Source organism: Muscardinus avellanarius, assembly GCF_963383645.1.
Source record: "Muscardinus avellanarius genome assembly, chromosome: 19".
NCBI lineage: Eukaryota > Metazoa > Chordata > Mammalia > Rodentia > Gliridae > Muscardinus > Muscardinus avellanarius.
Genome location: NC_137805.1, coordinates 13786441 through 13804369, shown reverse-complemented (window position 1 = coordinate 13804369; position 17929 = coordinate 13786441). Strand labels below are relative to the sequence as shown.

The window sequence follows — 17929 nt, the reverse complement described above, 5'->3', positions numbered from 1 at the left end:
TTGTAGAAGGCCAGCATCTGTCTTGGAGGGGTTCTGGTAACATGGTTGGGGTGGTATTATTCCTGAATCCTTCCATATATAGTCGTTAAAATGCACAGAACTATTTGCTTATTTATTTTATGGTTCTGGGAATTGAACCCAGGGGCATTCTACCTCTGACCTATACTCTCAACCCTATTTTACTTATTTTGAAACTGGGTCTCCCTAAGTTGGTGAGAGTCTCACTGCATTGCTGGAGCTGTCCTCAAACCTGTGATCCTCCTGTCTCAGCCTCTCAGTTATTGGGATTATAACGTGCACCATTATGCCTGGCTACACAGACTATTAGTATAGTAATATTACAATAACACATGACCTCTGGTATATGCCTATAATACTGGCTGTTCGGGAGGCTGAGGCAGGAAGTTGCAAGTTCCAGGCCAGCCTGGACAATTAAGGAAGATATTGTATCAAAACAAACAAATATACATAAACTAAAGTTCTCTGGATGCAGCTCAGTGGTAGAGTGCCTCTGGATTTAGTCCCCAGTCTGAAAACAAAACAGAACTCCCTTAAAAACATGAGTCTCTCGGTCTGAAGGTCTCTTCACGAGTTGGTGGGGCTGGACCACTGATAGCTACCAGGTCCACGTCATGTTTGCTTCTGTGTGGGAGTGAGCAAGGGGCGCTGTGGAGACCGTGGGCTCTAGAACGGCTCCCGGCTCGGCGGGCCAGTTTAGGAGCGACAGCTGGTATCGGAGGCTCGCAGATTCCAGGAGCAGAGTGAGCTCAGTGGCCCACGGCCGACTTCGAAGGGCCTGGAGCAGTTCGTCATGTTTACCCCAGAACGAAGCAGCCAAAGGCTCTTTGCAGGAGGAAGTTCCACATTGAGAAGAAATGTTGGGGATAGAATTTCAATTGGACTGGACGGGTCGGTAGAGAAAAGTAAAAGAAGATCCAGATAGCAGTCGCAAGGGAGCAGTGCCCGGCGATCTCAACAGTAAGCTGCTGTCGGAGTATGACGCGCAACGACAGAGGGAGGAGTGCGTTTGAGAACTGGGAGGTTAGAAGAGCTACCCTACACCGGCTCCCTGCAAGGGAACAGGGAGAAGCTGATTTACATCAGAAACCAAGGAAAAGTCTCAGAAAGTTCCTAGAAGAGAAAGAGAATGAAGAGTAGAAAAAGTTTCTTCATATATGAAAGCATTCAAAATAGAACAGTGTACTCATAAGCTGGGTGTGGTGGTACTCACCTGTAATCCCAGAACTTGGGAGGCGGAGACAGGAGGATCGTAGGTTCGAGGCCAGCCTCAACAAGTAGTGAGACACTATTTCAAAATAAAAATAAAGTAGGACTGGGGTGTAGCTCGGAAGAAGAATGTCCCTGGGCTTCGTACCTAGTGCCACACAAGAACAACAAAGAAGAGTGTATCATAAACGGGTGCAAAGCGAGCTAAAACGCTAAGAAAGGGAGCCACAGTGTGAAAGGGCAGGCTTGCCAAACTGGGCGAGGGAAGCATGGTGACGAAGGACCTGAAGGATGCCGACACACATGGAGTAGTCAGTGCTTTAGAAACAATATAAACACGGTCTTCTCTTGGTACTGAGAATTGAACTCAGGGCTTTCTACCTTTTAGCTCTTTTCATTTTTTTAAAATTTGAAACAGTTTCACTAAGTTTTGAACCTGATATCTTTCTGTCTCAGCCTTCCAAGTACTGAAATTGCAGGCTTGTGCCACCATGCCTCCTGGCTCCAGGTATTCTTTTTTTTTTTTTTAATCATAAGAAATGAAGAGCCAGGCGTGGCGGCGCACACTTGTAATCCCAATACTTAGGAGACTGAGGCAGGAGGATCGCGGTTCACGGCCAGCTCACCTGCTTAGTGAGACGCTCCGCAGCTGACTGAGACCCTGTTTCAAAATAAAGACTAAAAAATAGTGCTGGGGGGGGGTGGCTCAAAGTAGGATGCTTCTGGGTTCAATCCCTAGTAACACAAAAAGAAAAAACTAGAAAGGGATTTTTTCCCCCCAGGAAGTTCAGTTAAAAACCTTGGACATTATAGAGCAAGCCTGAGGAGACTGAAAGGGAGAGGAGAGGGTACCGTCGGCTAGGACCCAGAATGGGGATTGGTGTGCTTGTGAGTTCTGGGGGACTCTAATTTTTGTTTATTTATTTATTTACTTACTTATTTTTGCCTTTTGTATCTCAGCCTTGATGTTGAGTGAGGAAGTTGTCTGTCTGGAAGTGCGGACAAGTTCTTGTACATAGCATTAAAAGGCCCTAAGAAAAGCTGATTTTCTTTCTCTTCAGCGTGAGGACCAGGAAAGAGATCCCCTAACAGGATGGAGCTTTTGTTTGTTTGGAAGTTATTCTACCTCTTAGCTATACCTCAGCCCCTTTTGTTTTATTTTTATTTTTTTGTGGGGGTGGTGCTTGGAATTGAACCCAGGGGCATTCTACCTGTGAGCAATACCTTCAGCCCGATTTTTTATTCTTTATTTTGAAACAGGGTCTCACTAAGTTGTGGAGGACCTAACTAGGTAGCTGAGGCTGGCCATGAACCTGCGAGTTCAGCTTCTCAAGTACTGGGATGATGAGCCTGTGCCATCATGCCTGGCTTTTAATCTTGAAAACAAGGTCTTGGTAAACTGCTAAGGGTGACCTTGAACCTGAGTTCCCCATCTCAGCCTCCCAAGTACTCATAGGTATGCGCCACCAGGGATTGAACCCAGGAGCATTCTACTTCCAAGTTACACCTCCAGTCCTGTTTTTCATTCTTTATTTTGAAATAGAATCTCACTAAGTTGCGGAGGGCCTCACTAAGTAGCTGAGGCTGTCCAGAAACCCAAATCCTCCTATCTTGGCCTCCCAAATGCTGGGATTACAAGTGTGCACCACCACACCCGGCTTGACATGGAGCTTTATTTTGTTGTTACTGGGGATGGAATCCAGGGGCATTGTACTTCCAAGCTACACCCCCAGCCCTATTTTTTGGTCTTTTTATTTTTTGAAACAGGGTCTCACTGAGTTGTGAAGGGCCTCGCTAAGTAGCTGAGGCTGTCTGGAACCATGATCCCCTGGTCTCCACCTCCAAATGCTGGGATGACAAGTGTACGCCACCGCGCTCAGTGACACAGAGCTTTTAACAGTATCTCCTTTACTCCAGCCAAGTGCCACAGGAATGTGGCCCCACCCCCGAATGTGCCAGCAAAGTCTGCAAACAGCCTGGATTTCCACCCTTGCCAGGATGTATTGAAGTGCCCCATCCCTTGTTAGGGTGATGGCAGAGAGAGCCAGGTGGGGGGCTGGAGCTTCCCTCTCCACCAGGTGGGAATGAGCCTCACGCCGTCCTTGCAGTGTGCGTGGAGACCACATGGGGAACCTGGACCTATGCCCGCAGTGACCTACCAGCATTAAGTTGTCCATTTCCCCATCCTGCTGAACGATGTCAGAGGAGTCCTGCTCCAACAGAACTGTTGGAAGTTCTGGAGTCTCAAGACATGATACACAAAATGTTCAGATTTCAATGGAAATTTATTTTTCATGCTAAAGCCAGGAAAATCTCATCTTGACTGAGAAAAGGTGATCAAGAGACACTGATGAGCCAGGTGTGGTGGCGCACACTTGTAATTCCAACATTTGGGAGGCTGAGACAGGAGGATCACAGTTCGAGGACAGCCTTATCTACTACTTAGTGAGGTCCTTTGTAATTCAGTGAGACCCTGTTTCAAAATAAAAAATAAAAAAAATAGGGCTGGGGTGTGTAGCTCAGAGGTAGAATCCCCCTGGGTTCCATCCCTAGTACGGAAAAAAAAAAAAAGATTTTAGCAGCCATTATAAAAGTGCTACAGTGAGCAACTATACACACTTGAAACATAAAAAACAGGAGTCTCGCTGGGTGTGGTGGAGCACGCTTGTAATCCCAACGCTTGGGAGGCTGAAGAGGGAATTCGCACAGGTTCAGAGCTGGGCGTGGCATTGCATGCTTGTAATCCCAGTATTTGGGAGGCTGAGACAGGAAGATGGAACCCAGGGACATTCTCCCTCTGAGCTACATCCCAAGCCCTATTTTTTATTCTTTTTTTTTTTTTTTTTTTTGGTGGTACTGGGGTTCCTGGAAGCCCTTCTACCTCCGGGCTACACTCCCAGACCTATTTTTACATTTTTATTTGGAAACAGGGTCTCCTAAGCCAGTGCGCGGGGCTGGCTTCGAACCTGCGCGATCCTCCTGTTTCTGCCTCCCAAGCGCGGGGATTACAAGCGTGCGCCACCACGCCCGGCTATTCTTTATTTTTGAAACAGGATCTCACTAGCTTACGGAGGGCCTCACTAAGTACCTGAGGCTGGCTTCAAACTCAGATCCTCCTGACTCAGCCTCCCGAGTACTGGGATTACAAGCGCGCGCCCGCGCCCGGCTCCAGTGCGTGCTCACAGTCTCCATCGTTGCGGAGGTAGCACCCCTGGTGAGACCCTGTGGTAGCCCAGTTAGTCGTTCTTCCACCAGGTTCTCTTCTTTCTTCATACCATAGATTCAAGCTATTTTCTTTGCCTAGAACATCTTCCTTATTATTAAATTAAAATCTCTTTAGGCTTTTTCTTTTTTAACACAGATTGAAAGCATTTCTTGTTTTTCTTTAGTAGAGTTGTCTGCCAGCACCAGGACCGGGCACAGATAGCACCCAGGGATCTTACAGCAGATGGGAATGACGCAGAGCTCCTTCGACAACTTACCCCTTCCCACTGGGGGAAAGACAGTGGTCGGTCTCTGTTCCTTTGCTGGACAGCCCAGAGAGAGCTCCATAGTTATTTAGAGGCTAAGCTTGGCCTCCAGTCTACCCCTCTTCCAGCAGTTCATTAGCGTGGGCACCTCCTAGGCTATGTCATTATCATAGCACTGAAAAGTCTTGCATCCCAGGAAACGCCTCAGTAATCTCATGTAGTATCTTGGCCGTTATGCTAGTAACTTCCGAATTTAGATCTGAAGCTTAGCCTTTTCCTGGACCCTGTATCTCCAGGTCTTTGCTTGTCACCTCATCTGTGTAATAGGAATAGCAAATTCAACATGTTCAGAATCGCCTGTTTTCCCCCTCGGGCAGTGTTCCTGTCTCAACTAATGACCACTCCGTCTTTCTATTTACTTCAGCCAGATATCTTGCCATCATCCTTGGCTGCTTCTTTTTTTTTTTTTTTTGGAACTGGGGAAGGAACCCAGGGGCATTCTTCCTCCTCTGAGCTATACCCCCAGCCCTATTTTTTTGTTTTTATTTATGTATTTATTTATTTATTGTGGATCTGGGGATGGAACCCAGGGGCATTCAACCAAACTACACCCCCTGCCCTATTTTTTATTCTGTATTTTGAAACAGGGTCTCACTAAGTTGCGGAGGGCCTCACTAAGTAGCTGAGGCTGTCCGCAAACTGTGATCCTCCAGTCTCAGCCTCTTTATGTTTTTATTTTTATTTTTAGTTTTGGTGGTACTGGGGTTCCTGGAAACCCTTCTACCTCCGGGCTACATTCTCAGACACGTTTTTTTTTTTTTTTTAATATATATTTTTATTTAGAAACAGGGTCTCTTAAGCCAGCGAGTCTGGCTCCGAACCAGCGCGATCCTCCTGCCTCCGCCTCCCAAGCGCAGGGATTACAAGTGTGCGCCACACCCAGCATTTCATTCTTTATTTTGAAACAGGGTCTCACTGAGTTGCAAAGGGCTTCACTAAGTAGCTGAGGCTGTCTGTGAACTGCGATCCTCCAGTCTCAGCCTCCCAAATGCTGGGATTATAAGCATGCACCATCACACCTGGCTTGACTTCTTATTTTTTGACACCCATATTGGTGTATGTTACCCCATATTGGTGTATGTATATATATGTTATCTCTTGCTGCATAATAAATTGCCATAAACTTAGCTTAAAACAAGCTGACAGTTTCTTATATGACAGTTTCTATTGATCAGGAGTTTTTAAATTCAAGATATCAAATGACTGCCTTCTCATCTAGAGTCTTCCCTGAGAAAATTCACTTCCAGGCGCATTCATGCCCTGGAGAAGCACTTTCCTGTGTTGTAAGAGGGTCCCAGCTTCCTGCTGGCTGTCGGCTGGAAGGTCCTCCCAATGCCCAGGGGCGACCTTCAGATCCTAGCGGCTCCCCTCAGTTCTTGTCACTTAGGCTCACTGAAGAGGCTGCTTAATCCATCAGGCCACAGAAGAGCCTCGACCAAGTCTGCTGCAGAGTGAATGACAGAAATGATGTCCCATCATCTTTGCTCTTTGCTTATTCTGCTGATTAGAAGCAAGTCCTTGATCCTGCTCACCCTGAAAGAGAGAGGGTGTGTGCGTGCGTCTGAATACCAGGTGGTGGGAGATGATGGGGCCCGCTCAAGTGTCTGTGGCCACAGTGTTGCCAGCCAGCCTTGTTAGCACTGCCTTTAAAACCTACCCAAACCTTTCCGCTTCTGGTGCTGTCACCATGAGAAAAGGTGAGAGCAAGCTTGTGAAAGTGATGCTGCCCTCTAGCACAGTATTAGACGCTTTAAGAGCCAGATTTGTTACCGTTTATGTGATTTTTACACTCGCACCTGGCACCTTTCCCCTCTCTCGAGCCAAGAAATCTAGGAGCCATTTTGATACTTGACCTCCTTGTACCGTAAACTCATTTCAAGCCTAATTAACTTTGTCACCAAAGGCATTTTATGTTATTTTTATGCCCAGCCTGCCATTATTTTCTGTAAAGTCTTCAGAAGTAGATTCTTGTCAAATTTGTACGTCTCCATTCCTTCCTTTTAATCCACTTTCTAAATATGAATTAGGTGATGTTTTATTTATTTATTTGCAGTACTCGGGATTGAACCCAGGGTCATTCTACCTCCGAGCTATGTCCTCCCAGCCCTATTTTTTATTCTTTATTTTGAAACAGTCTCACTAAGTTGTGGAGGGACTCACCAAGGAGCTGAGGCTGGTTTGAAACCTGCAATCCTCCTGTCTCAGCCTCCCAAGGACTGGGATTACAAGCGTGCGCCCCCACGCCTGGCAGGTGGTATTTCAAAAAGCATGAATCACTGCCTTCTTACAGCTCGTTGCTGTCTTCCCATTAGACTATGGCTTTCTGGATCTGACCAGGGTTTACCTTCCCAGGTTGGGTTTGATCCTCTGCTGCTTTTATTCTCGGCACTGTGCCGCCAGCCTTACTCTTTCTCCAGAGCACACCATGGGCACTAAGTTGCTGAGGGCCTCACAAATTTTTTTTTTTTTTTTGGTGGTACTGGGGTTCCTGGAAGCCCTTCTACCTCCGGGCTACACTCTCAGACCTATTTTTACATTTTTATTTGGAAACAGGGTCTCTTTAGCCAGCGAGGCCGAACCAGCGTGATCCTCCTGTCTCTGCCCCCCAAGCGCGGGGATTACAAGCGTGCCCACCACGCCTGGCCCTCACAGTTTTTGAGGCTGACCTTAAACCTGTGATCCTCCCAAGTACTGAGATTACAGGAATGTGCCACCATGCTCAGCAATAGCAGTTCCTTTTAAAAGTAATTATTCTGGAATTTCAACAAAAATGTTATAGTCATTTATAATCTTAAATAAGCATATTTCAGGAGTTGTTCTTATTCTCTGTTCTTCCCCAAACCCAGTTAACTCAAAACTTCTAAGTGGTATTAAAAAGCAGTTTCTCTTTTACATCACCCAGTGATCCTCTTGCAAAATCTTAACCCGGGTCTTGGTCTTCCGGGTTAAGATTGTCGGTTGAACTTTCATTAGTGAATATGTTTACCTTGAGAAAAAAAAAGTTTTTTCTTTAAGTAAGAAATTGAGCAACAGACAGCCAAATAAAGGAGTATCACCCAACACAGTGAACTTTAAAACAGACCCACGGGAACCAGAAAAGTCACCACAGCTCCAAATCCAGAAGGATGCACACTGAGTGGGTGCTGTATCTTACTGTGTACACTGAGGAGCAGGAGAAATAACTGCCAGCAACGAGGAGCAGGTGAGGATGGGGAAGATGACCGAGCAGCTGCTGCCCAGCGGCCAGCGCTTCCATCCAGCTTTACTGATCTGCACAGTGGGGTGGACGTTCAGACAGATCTCAGAGGAGAGCAGAGGAGCCTGGGTATTTATTCTAGCAGATGACACACCCCTCCAGCCACAAAAATAATTTTGAGGAGATTCTTTCCAGTTTTTTTGTGCTATAGATCAACTTAATGAATGAGAATCTGAATTCAGAAAAATGAGCTAAAAGATGAGATAATAACAATAAGATGAGATTGTAGACCAAAGGAGATAGAAATAGATTCAGCAAGACCTAGATTGAAATTGAATAACTGTTAGATTGAGATGATTCCAGTGAATACTGATGAAAAGGTTGAAAAAATTAGAGAAAATCAAAACTTGTGAGAGTAAGTCATCCAATATAAGCAGAATTGTTGTCCCTGAAGAAAATGACAAGCGGATTAAGTGACTGAAATAGTAGAAGGTGTCTCAAGAAAATCTTACCGTTTCTCAGTGAGAAAACCTGATTCGATTGAGTTATTTAGCTCTTAGGAGCAAGGACAGGGTATTGTTTGGTGTGGGCAGCTCTGTGCTTCCTGCGGCCTGGCCTCATGCCGCTCTGCAGGGCCTTCCTGTGGACCTTGGGGTAGCAAGCATGGGCGGTAGACATGCGTCCTGTGGCGTGATGGCCATTGGTCAGAGGTCTTGTGAGGGAGACATCGTGTGGAACTTTCTGTGGAAGGCACCCATTTCTGAATCCCTTCAGTTTTTCTTTGCTTATCTACTCGTCCAGGTCTTACATCTAGTTGTTTGACATTCCATTATTTTGGACTCAGCCTCATAGAAGAATTTTTTGGTGCTTACTATTTCTGTTTTCCTTTTTTTTTTGGTGGTGGTACTGGGGTTCCTGGAAACACTTCTACTTCTGGGCTACACTCCCAGACCTATTTTGTTTTTTTTTTGTTGTTTGGAAACAGGGTCTCTTAAGCCAGTGCGGCTGGCTTCAAACCTGCGTGATCCTCCTGTCTCCACCTCCCAAGTGCGGGGATTACAAGCATGCACCACCATGCCTGGAGGTGCTTGGTATTTCTTATGCTATATTTCTTCAATATTGTTCTTGTATTTGCCTTTCTGTGAGTGAAAAAAAAAAAAAATGACTGCCTATTGTGTGTCTTTGGGAGTTCCCCTAAGGCTGGTGATGGGACCTGCCAGGTCCTAAGTGTCCTGGCAAGGACTTGGGTGACACACTGACTCAGGAGGGGAAGTGCATTAAGATACGGATTGGACGCCTCCATGCTAGAAAGACACGCAACTGGAGCACCTCTAGACTTTCTGTACTTTTTCTGTTGATGCCTTCTCTCTTCAACATACACTTCACATGGAAGGTTTATATGTGTAGTTGGTAGCTATACTCAGAATTGTAAAAATTGTTACAGTGGTATTCCGTACATTTTGTAAAAACATTTTCCTACGTGGATTTAAGTCATTTCTATTTAAATGAAAGTCTTGAGAGAAAGAAAGAGCGGGAAGCAGACTGACAGACAAGAAAGGAAGAAAAAGGAGCAGGTTCCAAATGATTGAGAACTCTTTAGGCTTCTAGATAGGCTGACCTCAGATTTCTCCATAGCAGCATTCAAACCCAAAGATATTTAGCTGAGCGTGGTGACATACGTAATCCCCATGCTTGGGAGGCTGAGACAGGAGGATCACACAGGTTCAAAGCCAACCTCAGCTACTTAGTGAGGCTCTCAGCAACTTAGTGAGACCCTGTTTCCAAATAAAAATATAAAATAGGTCTGGGAGTATAGCCTGGAGGTAGAAAGCCTCTGTCTGGGTTCTACTCCCAGTACCACATACACACACAAAAAAATCCAGACATATTTAAAGGAATAGCTACCTGCAAGGTTCTGAAAGGATGGACCACAAATATTATACCCAGACAAGATGTCATTCACCTGTAAAGCTAGCAAGGAGATTGTCATAAACATGACAAAACACAGATAAAAGAGTGCATATGACCGGGGGGTGTGGTGGTGCAAGCTTATAAGCCCAGTACTTGAGAGGCTGAGACAGGAGGAGCATAGGTTCTTAGGGAGGCCTTCAGCAACTTAGACCCTGTTTCAAAGTAAAGAATAAAAATCAGGGCTGGGGTGTAGCCTGGAGGTAAAATGCCCTTGGGTCCAATCCCTAGTACTGGAAAAAAAAAAAAGTTTATGATTTCCTTTCTTTCTCTCTTTCTTTCTTTCTTTCTTTCTTTCTTTCTTTCTTTCTTTCTTTCTTTCTTTCTTTCTTTTGTGTTACTGAGGGTAGAACCCAGGGGCTTTCTACCTCTAGGCTATACTTCCGGACCTATTTTATACTTTATTTGGAAACAGGGTCTCACTAAGTTGCTGAGAGCCTCACTCAGCTGAGGCTGGCTTTGAACCTGTGCAGTCTTCCTGTCTCAGCCTCCCAAGTGCTGGGATTACAAGCGTGCGCTGCCACGCCTGGCTGAGTACTACTTTCAAAAGCACCATCGGACAGTGAAATCCAGCCAGTTAAGAGTTGAAGAGAGCGAGGTGTGGAGGCTTGGAAAGGAGGATCACAAGTTTGAAACGACTTATCAAGGCCCTCAGAAACTTGGTGAGAACCTGTTTGAAAATAAAAAGTAAAGTCAGGTGTGGTGGTGTATACCTGTAATCCCACTACTTGGGAGGCTGAGATAGGAGGATCACAGAATCAAATACAGCCTCAATAACTTAGTGAGGCTCTCAGCAACTTATTGAGGATCTGTTTTTAAATAAAATAAAATAGGGCTGGGTGTAGCTCCAAGGTAGAAAGCCCTGGGCTCAGTACCCAGATCCACACACTTGTGTGTGTGGTATGCACATACACACATACACAAAAAGAATTGAAGAACTTAAGAAGGACAGTTTGTGGTAAGAGGACTGTGAGTAGATTGCCTCATTTAAATATGATTCAGTACTAAGTGATTATGGAATTATGGTTATAGAGCTGAATGTAGATGTTATGAACATGGACAGTGTGCAAAGTTTTTAACAAAAGTTGGGAAAAGAGAAATGGATTAGAATTTTGAATGCTAAGGTTTTTAACTTTCAAAAGTAGGAAGTTAGTAGAGACTGTCCAAAAGTAAGTTGTGTATAATTTTGAAACTAAAGTAAATAACTATAGATAATCATTTTTATTAAGAGTAAATATATGAGCCGGGCGTGGTGGCGCATGCTTGTAATCCCCACACATGGGAGGCTGAGACAGGAGGACCTCGCAGGTTCCAAGCCAGCCTCAGCTGGTTTAAGAGACCCTGTTTCTAAATAAAATATAAAATAGGTCTGGAGGTATAGCCCAGAGGTAGCAAGCCTCTGGGTTCCACCCCCAGTACCACCAAAAAAAACAACAAAGAGTAAATAAATGTTTAGCTACTTAACTAATTGTTAAATAACACTACACTAATGCATAATAAATCTTTTTTTTTTGGTGTTTGTGTGTGTGTGTGTGTGTGTGTGTGTGTGTGTGTGTGTGTATGCGTGTGTGTTGTACTGGGAATGTTGGGGCATTCTGCCTCTGAGTTACATCTCCAGCCCAATTTTTTTTTGGTTTTGAAACAGAGTCTCACTAAGTTTCTTACTAAGTAGCTAAGGCTGGCTGAACCTTTGATTCTCCTGTCTCAGCCTCCCTAATGCTGGGATTACAAGCATAAGCTACCATAGCCATCTTTTTTTGTGTATTTTTAAAAATGTGGTCTGTTCCAAAAATACACAGAATTACAGGCAATATGAATTTGTGTTATTCACATTTAGTACATGTCATCATTTTGTTCTATTTACATCAGATCATGTAAACTAAGACAAAAAAGACTATTGAGGAAAAATAATGCCAGTGCATTCGTGAGGCCCTGTAAGTAGCCCAACCTCCAGATGTTTTAGACTGTGGACGAGGTCTTCAGGAGGCATTACTCTGGAGACTCCCCTCTTCCTTGTTCCAGGGTTGTGTAGCCCACTCCCTTTCCTGGGTTCTCACATGCCCAGTGAGCCCAGGTGTCAGGTGTATTTGGGGAGGTGGCAGGTGCTGTGGTATCTGCGGTAGGTTTAATGAGCATCTCCAGTGTGGATTATATCACAAATGTCAGAGTACAAGATAATTCTGTTTTGTCATTCAGATAAAAATTTCATCTGTTTGTTTTGTAGGTATGACCTCACTTCTAGGGAATGGCTTCCACTAAACCATTCTGTGAACAATGTGGTTGTTAGATATGGTCACTCTTTGGCATTATATCAGGTAAAGATAGTTTCACTCCACACAAAGCAAGAAATTCAATGTTTTTTCAGTTACTTTATGTATTCTGTAGTTGAAAATAGACTCAATGTCGGCTTTTAATTGGGGCAGACTTTCTATTGCAGGTGGGGGTTATATAACTGGCTAAGTTGTGAGTAGAAACTGAAGTTTTTTTAACCCACAAAATTTATTTTTTGTTTTTTATTTATTTTTTATTTTTGTGGTACTGGGGGTGGAACCCAGGGGCTTTCTACCTCTGGGCTACACTCCCAGACCTATTTTATATTTTATTTGGAAACAGCATCTCACTAAGTTGCTGAGAGCCTCACTAAGTAGCTAAGGCTGGCTTCGAATCTGCGTGATCCTCCTGGCTCAGCCTCCCAAGTGCAGGGATTATAAGCGTGCACCACCATGCCCGGCTATCATTACTATTATTATTTTTTGTAGTACTGAGGATTGAACCTGGGGGCATTCTACCTCCAAGCCACCTCCCATCCCTATTTTTTATTTTGAAACAGGGTCTCACTAATTATAGAGGGCCTCCCTAAATAGCTGAGGCTGGCCATGAACCTGGGATTCTCCTGTCTCAGCCTCCCAGGACTGAGATTACAAGTGTGGGCCACCACACCTGGCTGACCCAGGAGATTTTGATGGATTCTTATTGTACCTAATTATTATGATTATGGCACCAAGTAGTTTAAAAATGTAGACTAGAAAGTGTGGGTTAGCTTTTATGCCCATTGGCAAGCTTAGCCAAGAAGAGCCACATTGTCCTGTGGCTGAATACTCATGTTCATTGTTTTGTTTTTAAGGTCTGTGGTAGGATGAGACAACTTTGTTTTCCAAGTAATTTTATTCTGTAAAAGATCTGTGAGGAAGTCCAAGAAAAGTGGTGAAGTTGTAGAAATATAGAATATGACTTATTTTACTTTGTTCTTTTTTCTATCCTTCTCCTAATCATTTATTGAAAAGCACATTAATAGTTTCTAAACTAATATTGAGGTTTGAACTAATCATTTTTGTCAGAATTGAAACTTACTATTTTAAAGTCCTGTTTATGGTTTTCCTCCAGGATAAAATTTACATGTATGGAGGAAAAATCGACTCCACAGGCAATGTGACCAATGAGCTGAGAGTGTTTCACATTCATAACGAATCTTGGGTATTGCTTACACCTAAGGCGAAGGAGCAGTACGCCGTGGTTGGGCACTCCGCACACATCGTTACTCTCAACACTGGCCGGGTGGTCATGCTGGTCATCTTCGGTCACTGCCCACTCTACGGCTATATAAGCAGCGTGCAGGAATACGACGTGGGTAGGTATATATTTTCCAGAGGATATGTTCTGAATATCAAATTTAATACCTCTGTCATTATTGTTAGGATGATTATAGGACTTTATCTTGAAATGGAATTAACATTGACTTATTAGCAGTGAAATTCAGACTTTTTTCTTTTTTTGTTCTTGGTACTGGGGATGGAACCCAGGGGCATTCTACTTCCGAGCTACACCCCCAGCCCTATTTTTTATTCTTTCTTTCTTTCTTTTTTTTTTTTTTAAGATTTAAAGAAGTTTATTAGAAAGATAGAAATACAGAGGATAGGTACAGTTCCATACCAGACTGGCATGGAGGGGTGACTCGAATGAATACACCCTTATTCTTTATTTTGAAACAGGGTCTCACTGAGTTGCAAAGGTCCTTACTAAGTAGCTGAGGCTGTCTGCAAACCGTGATCCTCCAGTCTCAGCCTCCCAAATGCTGGGATTACAAGCTTGCGCCACCATGCCCAACTTGAAATTCAGATAATAAGGTCCATTCATAATATACATTTCTTTCAAGCCAGGTGTAGTGGCATACACTTGTAATCCTAATACTTGGGAGGCTGAGATAGGAGGATCACAGGTTCATGGCCATACTCAATAACTTAGTGAGGCCTTCCCCAACATAGTGAGACCCTGTTTCAAAATAAAAGAATAAAATAGGGCTGACATATAGCTCAGAAGTAGGATACCCCTGAGTTCCATCCCTAATACCATAAAAAAAAAGAAAAAGGGGGAAAAAATTGTGTGTGTGTGTGTGTTTATCAGTTTGCAAGGAGCCAAAGATGGCACTGAATGCTCTGGCTGTTAAAAATTAAATAAAAGCCGGATGTGGTGGCGCATGCTTGTAATCCCAGCATTCAGGAGTCCGAGACAGGAGGATCGTGGTTCACTTTCCAGCCTCAGCTACTACTTAGTGACGCCCTTTGAACTCATTGAGACCCTGTTTCAAAATAAAAAAGAAAAAGTAGGGATGGGGATGTAAATTGGAAGTAGAATGCCCCTGGGTTCCATCCCCAGTATCACAAGAAAAAAAATTTAAATAAAAATAATTTGAAACAAGGCTGAATGTGGTGGCGCACGCTTGTAATCCTTGCACTTGGGAGGCTTGAGACAGGAGGATTGCTCAGGTTCAAAGCCAGCCTCAGCTACTTAGTGAGGCTTTCAGCAACTTAGTGAGACCCTGTTTCCAAATAAAATATAAAATAGGTCTGGGAGTATAGCCCAGAGGTAGAAAATCCCCTGGGTTCCACCCCCAGTACCACACACACACACACACACACACACACACACACACACACACACACACACAGTTTGAAACAAAAAGTACTATGAGAAAGGACCTTTAGAGATAGGTAAAGGAGTATGATCACCTCTTAATGTTAATCTTTCCTAGCTGGCTAGAGAGGCACATACCTGTGATCTTAGTACATGTGGGAGGATCTTGTTCTTGGACAGCTTCAGCAACGTAGGGACACTCTCAACAATCTAGTGAGATCCTTTTTCAAAGCAAAAAAAACAAAAAGGGCTGGGATGTAGCTCAGTGGTAGAAAGCCCTATGTTCAATCCCCAGTACCCCTCAAATATATTAATCTTTCCTTTGCTAAATTTTATTAGAACTATTATTGTATAGTAGGATTATCAGCTATAATATCTTGTGAAAATAGGTCTCGCCAGGCGTGGTGGTGTACGCTTGTAATCCCCGCGCTTGGGAGGCTGAGACAGGAGGATCGCGCAGGTTCGAAGCCAGCCTCAGCTACTTAGTGAAGCTCTCAGCAACTTAGTGAGACCGTTTCCAAATAAAATATAAAATAGGTCTGGGAGTATAGCCCAGAGGTAGAAGGCTCCTGGGTTCCACCCCCAGTGGAACCCCCACCAAAAATAATAATAATAAAATAAATTTTAAAAATAGGTCTCTAAGGCACATTAGTATGTTAGTCACTAAAGATTACAGAGAATTAAATCTTTATTTAATTGGAATAAAACATTTAGTGAATTTAGTCTTTTAGATTTAGTAAAATTCTTTTTCTGTATGATAATATTAAAACATCAGACCATTGAACAGATTAGAATTTGGTCACAGGGCTTTTTACAAGTTTTTGGCAACCTTCTTTTAAAAAATAAAATGATAAAATTACATGCATCAGCTCTCCTGAAATTCCCTCTCTTGTCTGAAGATATTGAGGTTTTGAGTATTAGAGATTGTTATATTTGTTGATGGTTTTTCTCTAACCAGAAAAGAACACATGGAGTATATTACACACCCAGGGTGCTCTCGTGCAAGGGGGCTACGGCCACAGCAGTGTTTATGATCCCAGGACCAGGGCCCTGTATGTTCATGGTGGCTACAAGGCTTTCAGCGCCAATAAATACAGGCTTGCAGATGACCTCTACAGATACGAAGTGGATACCCAAATGTGGTAGGTGCTTTTTCTTGAGTTTTTACTTTAAGTGATAGAAACAATTGTTGACAAAATATTGCATTATACTTTTTGTTTTTAGATGTGGCTGATAATTCTTTTCAGCATCGTACATAGATTAGGAAATAACGTAGCTCGTATTTATTTTGTGTCATTACTCTATAGATCTGTAATAAGATGGTTAGAAAATGCTTGGCACTTTAGGGACACTTGGCAGTTTTTGTATGCTGAGCACTACTGTAAAATTCTGTCTTTTGAGCATCGTAAGGACTAATGTACATAGCTGAATTTGAACACACTTTTGTAACTAAACGCAGGGCTTCACAAGAGCTGTACCTACAGTCAAGATATGTTCGTCCTTTAACCTTCTCAGTGATGGAAACGTCACCTTTGGAGTTAGGCACTGGCATCATTCCATGTTCTCAAACATCAGTAGAACTCTCCGTCCCTGGAACTATAGATTAGCCTGTGAAAAGTATTTAAGTTCAGCAAATGAAAAGCTGATTTGAGTTATGATGTCATGTAATTACAAAGCAATGGTTTCTCTTTCTTCTTGTATGTCTTCCTATATTTGAGACCATGCCATGGATATGATCATACAGTTGATGTCTTAAAATATTTTGCCAGTATTGTAATAGGTTTTTAAGGTGTTATGTATTTGTTGAGAGAGTTACTTATGTATATGGGAAAGTGTGGGAGTTTTTACACACTTGTGTCTGAGTTAATAAAATGGTTATGTTACATTAGCATATAGATAAATATCCTTTAAAAACTAACCTTGCATATTTTATTTTTGAATAAACTGCAAAGGACCATACTCAAGGACAGCCGGTTTTTCCGTTACTTGCACACGGCGGTCATAGTGAGTGGAACCATGCTGGTATTTGGAGGGAACACTCACAATGACACCTCCATGAGCCACGGCGCCAAGTGTTTCTCTTCCGATTTCATGGCGTACGACATCGGTGAGTTTTCCAGAGTCATTACAGCTTTGGGATGTTTTTGTCTCTGAAGAACATTTCGAGAAACTGAAGATATCACCAGTTCAAATCAGGCCATTTAAAAGTGTCCAAATGGTAGTTTTCATATTTCCTTGGACTAAAGCTTATGTTTCTTTGTTTAAAAGGCATTACTTTTTATTTATTTCTTTTTGAAGTCAGTCTTGTTGATTGCTTAAATGTTAATTTTTAAGGCTGAATAGAGATATTGAGTCTTTCCTTTGTTAGACATGCCTTAATTACTAGTATTATATAGTTGTAACCATAGCATTGCATTAAATTGGTTTAGTATACATTAGCTTTATTCTATTTCCTAGAAAGCTGGTTTCACACTATTACTGGTGCAATAATGTACTTGACCAGAAGAGGGAAGTATTTGTTCACGCAAAAACCAATACCAAGTGCTTTCTTGTATAAATGGCAGGCATTCATTTTTTTAAAATTATTTATAGTAAAATAAAATAACAGAGGCTGGGTGTGGTGGCACATGCTTGTAACCCCCACGCTTGGGAGGCGGAGACAGGAGGGTCTCACAGGTTTGAAGCCAGCTGCGCTGGCTTAAGAGACCCTGTTTCCAAATAAAAATATAAAAAAATAGGTCTGGGAGTGTAGCCCAGAGGTCGAAGGGTTTCCAGGAACCCCAGTACCACCCCCAAAAAAAATACAAATAACAGAGCCGGGCGTTGTGGCTCACGCTTGTAATTCCAGTACTTGGGAGGCTGAAACAGGAGGATCGCACAGGTTAAAAGCCAGCCTCTGCTACTTTAGTAATGGAGGCTCTCAGCAGCTTGGTGAGACCCTGTTTCCAAATAAAGTATAAAATAGGTCTGGGAGTGTGGCCCGGTGGTAGAAGGCCCCTGAATTTTATCCTCAGTACCATCCCCCCCAAAAAATACAGATAACAGAAAAGTTACCATTTTAATCTTTTAAGTATATAGTTCAGTGAAATTAAGTATA

The 17929-nt window shown here is 43.1% G+C and overlaps 1 protein-coding gene across 1 annotated transcript in view; it reads left to right on the top strand.

The window, feature by feature from the left end:
• ATRN (attractin) overlaps positions 1–17929 on the top strand; it is a gene marked incomplete at both ends in the record, with an annotated part of 109376 nt that overhangs the window by 39300 nt on the left and 52147 nt on the right. Inside the window, 4 exons of the mRNA XM_080716318.1 lie at positions 12146–12236; positions 13306–13549; positions 15791–15974; positions 16785–16939. Of these exons, the coding sequence (XP_080572444.1) occupies positions 12146–12236; positions 13306–13549; positions 15791–15974; positions 16785–16939 (674 nt within the window). The remainder of the gene's footprint in view (positions 1–12145; positions 12237–13305; positions 13550–15790; positions 15975–16784; positions 16940–17929) is intronic.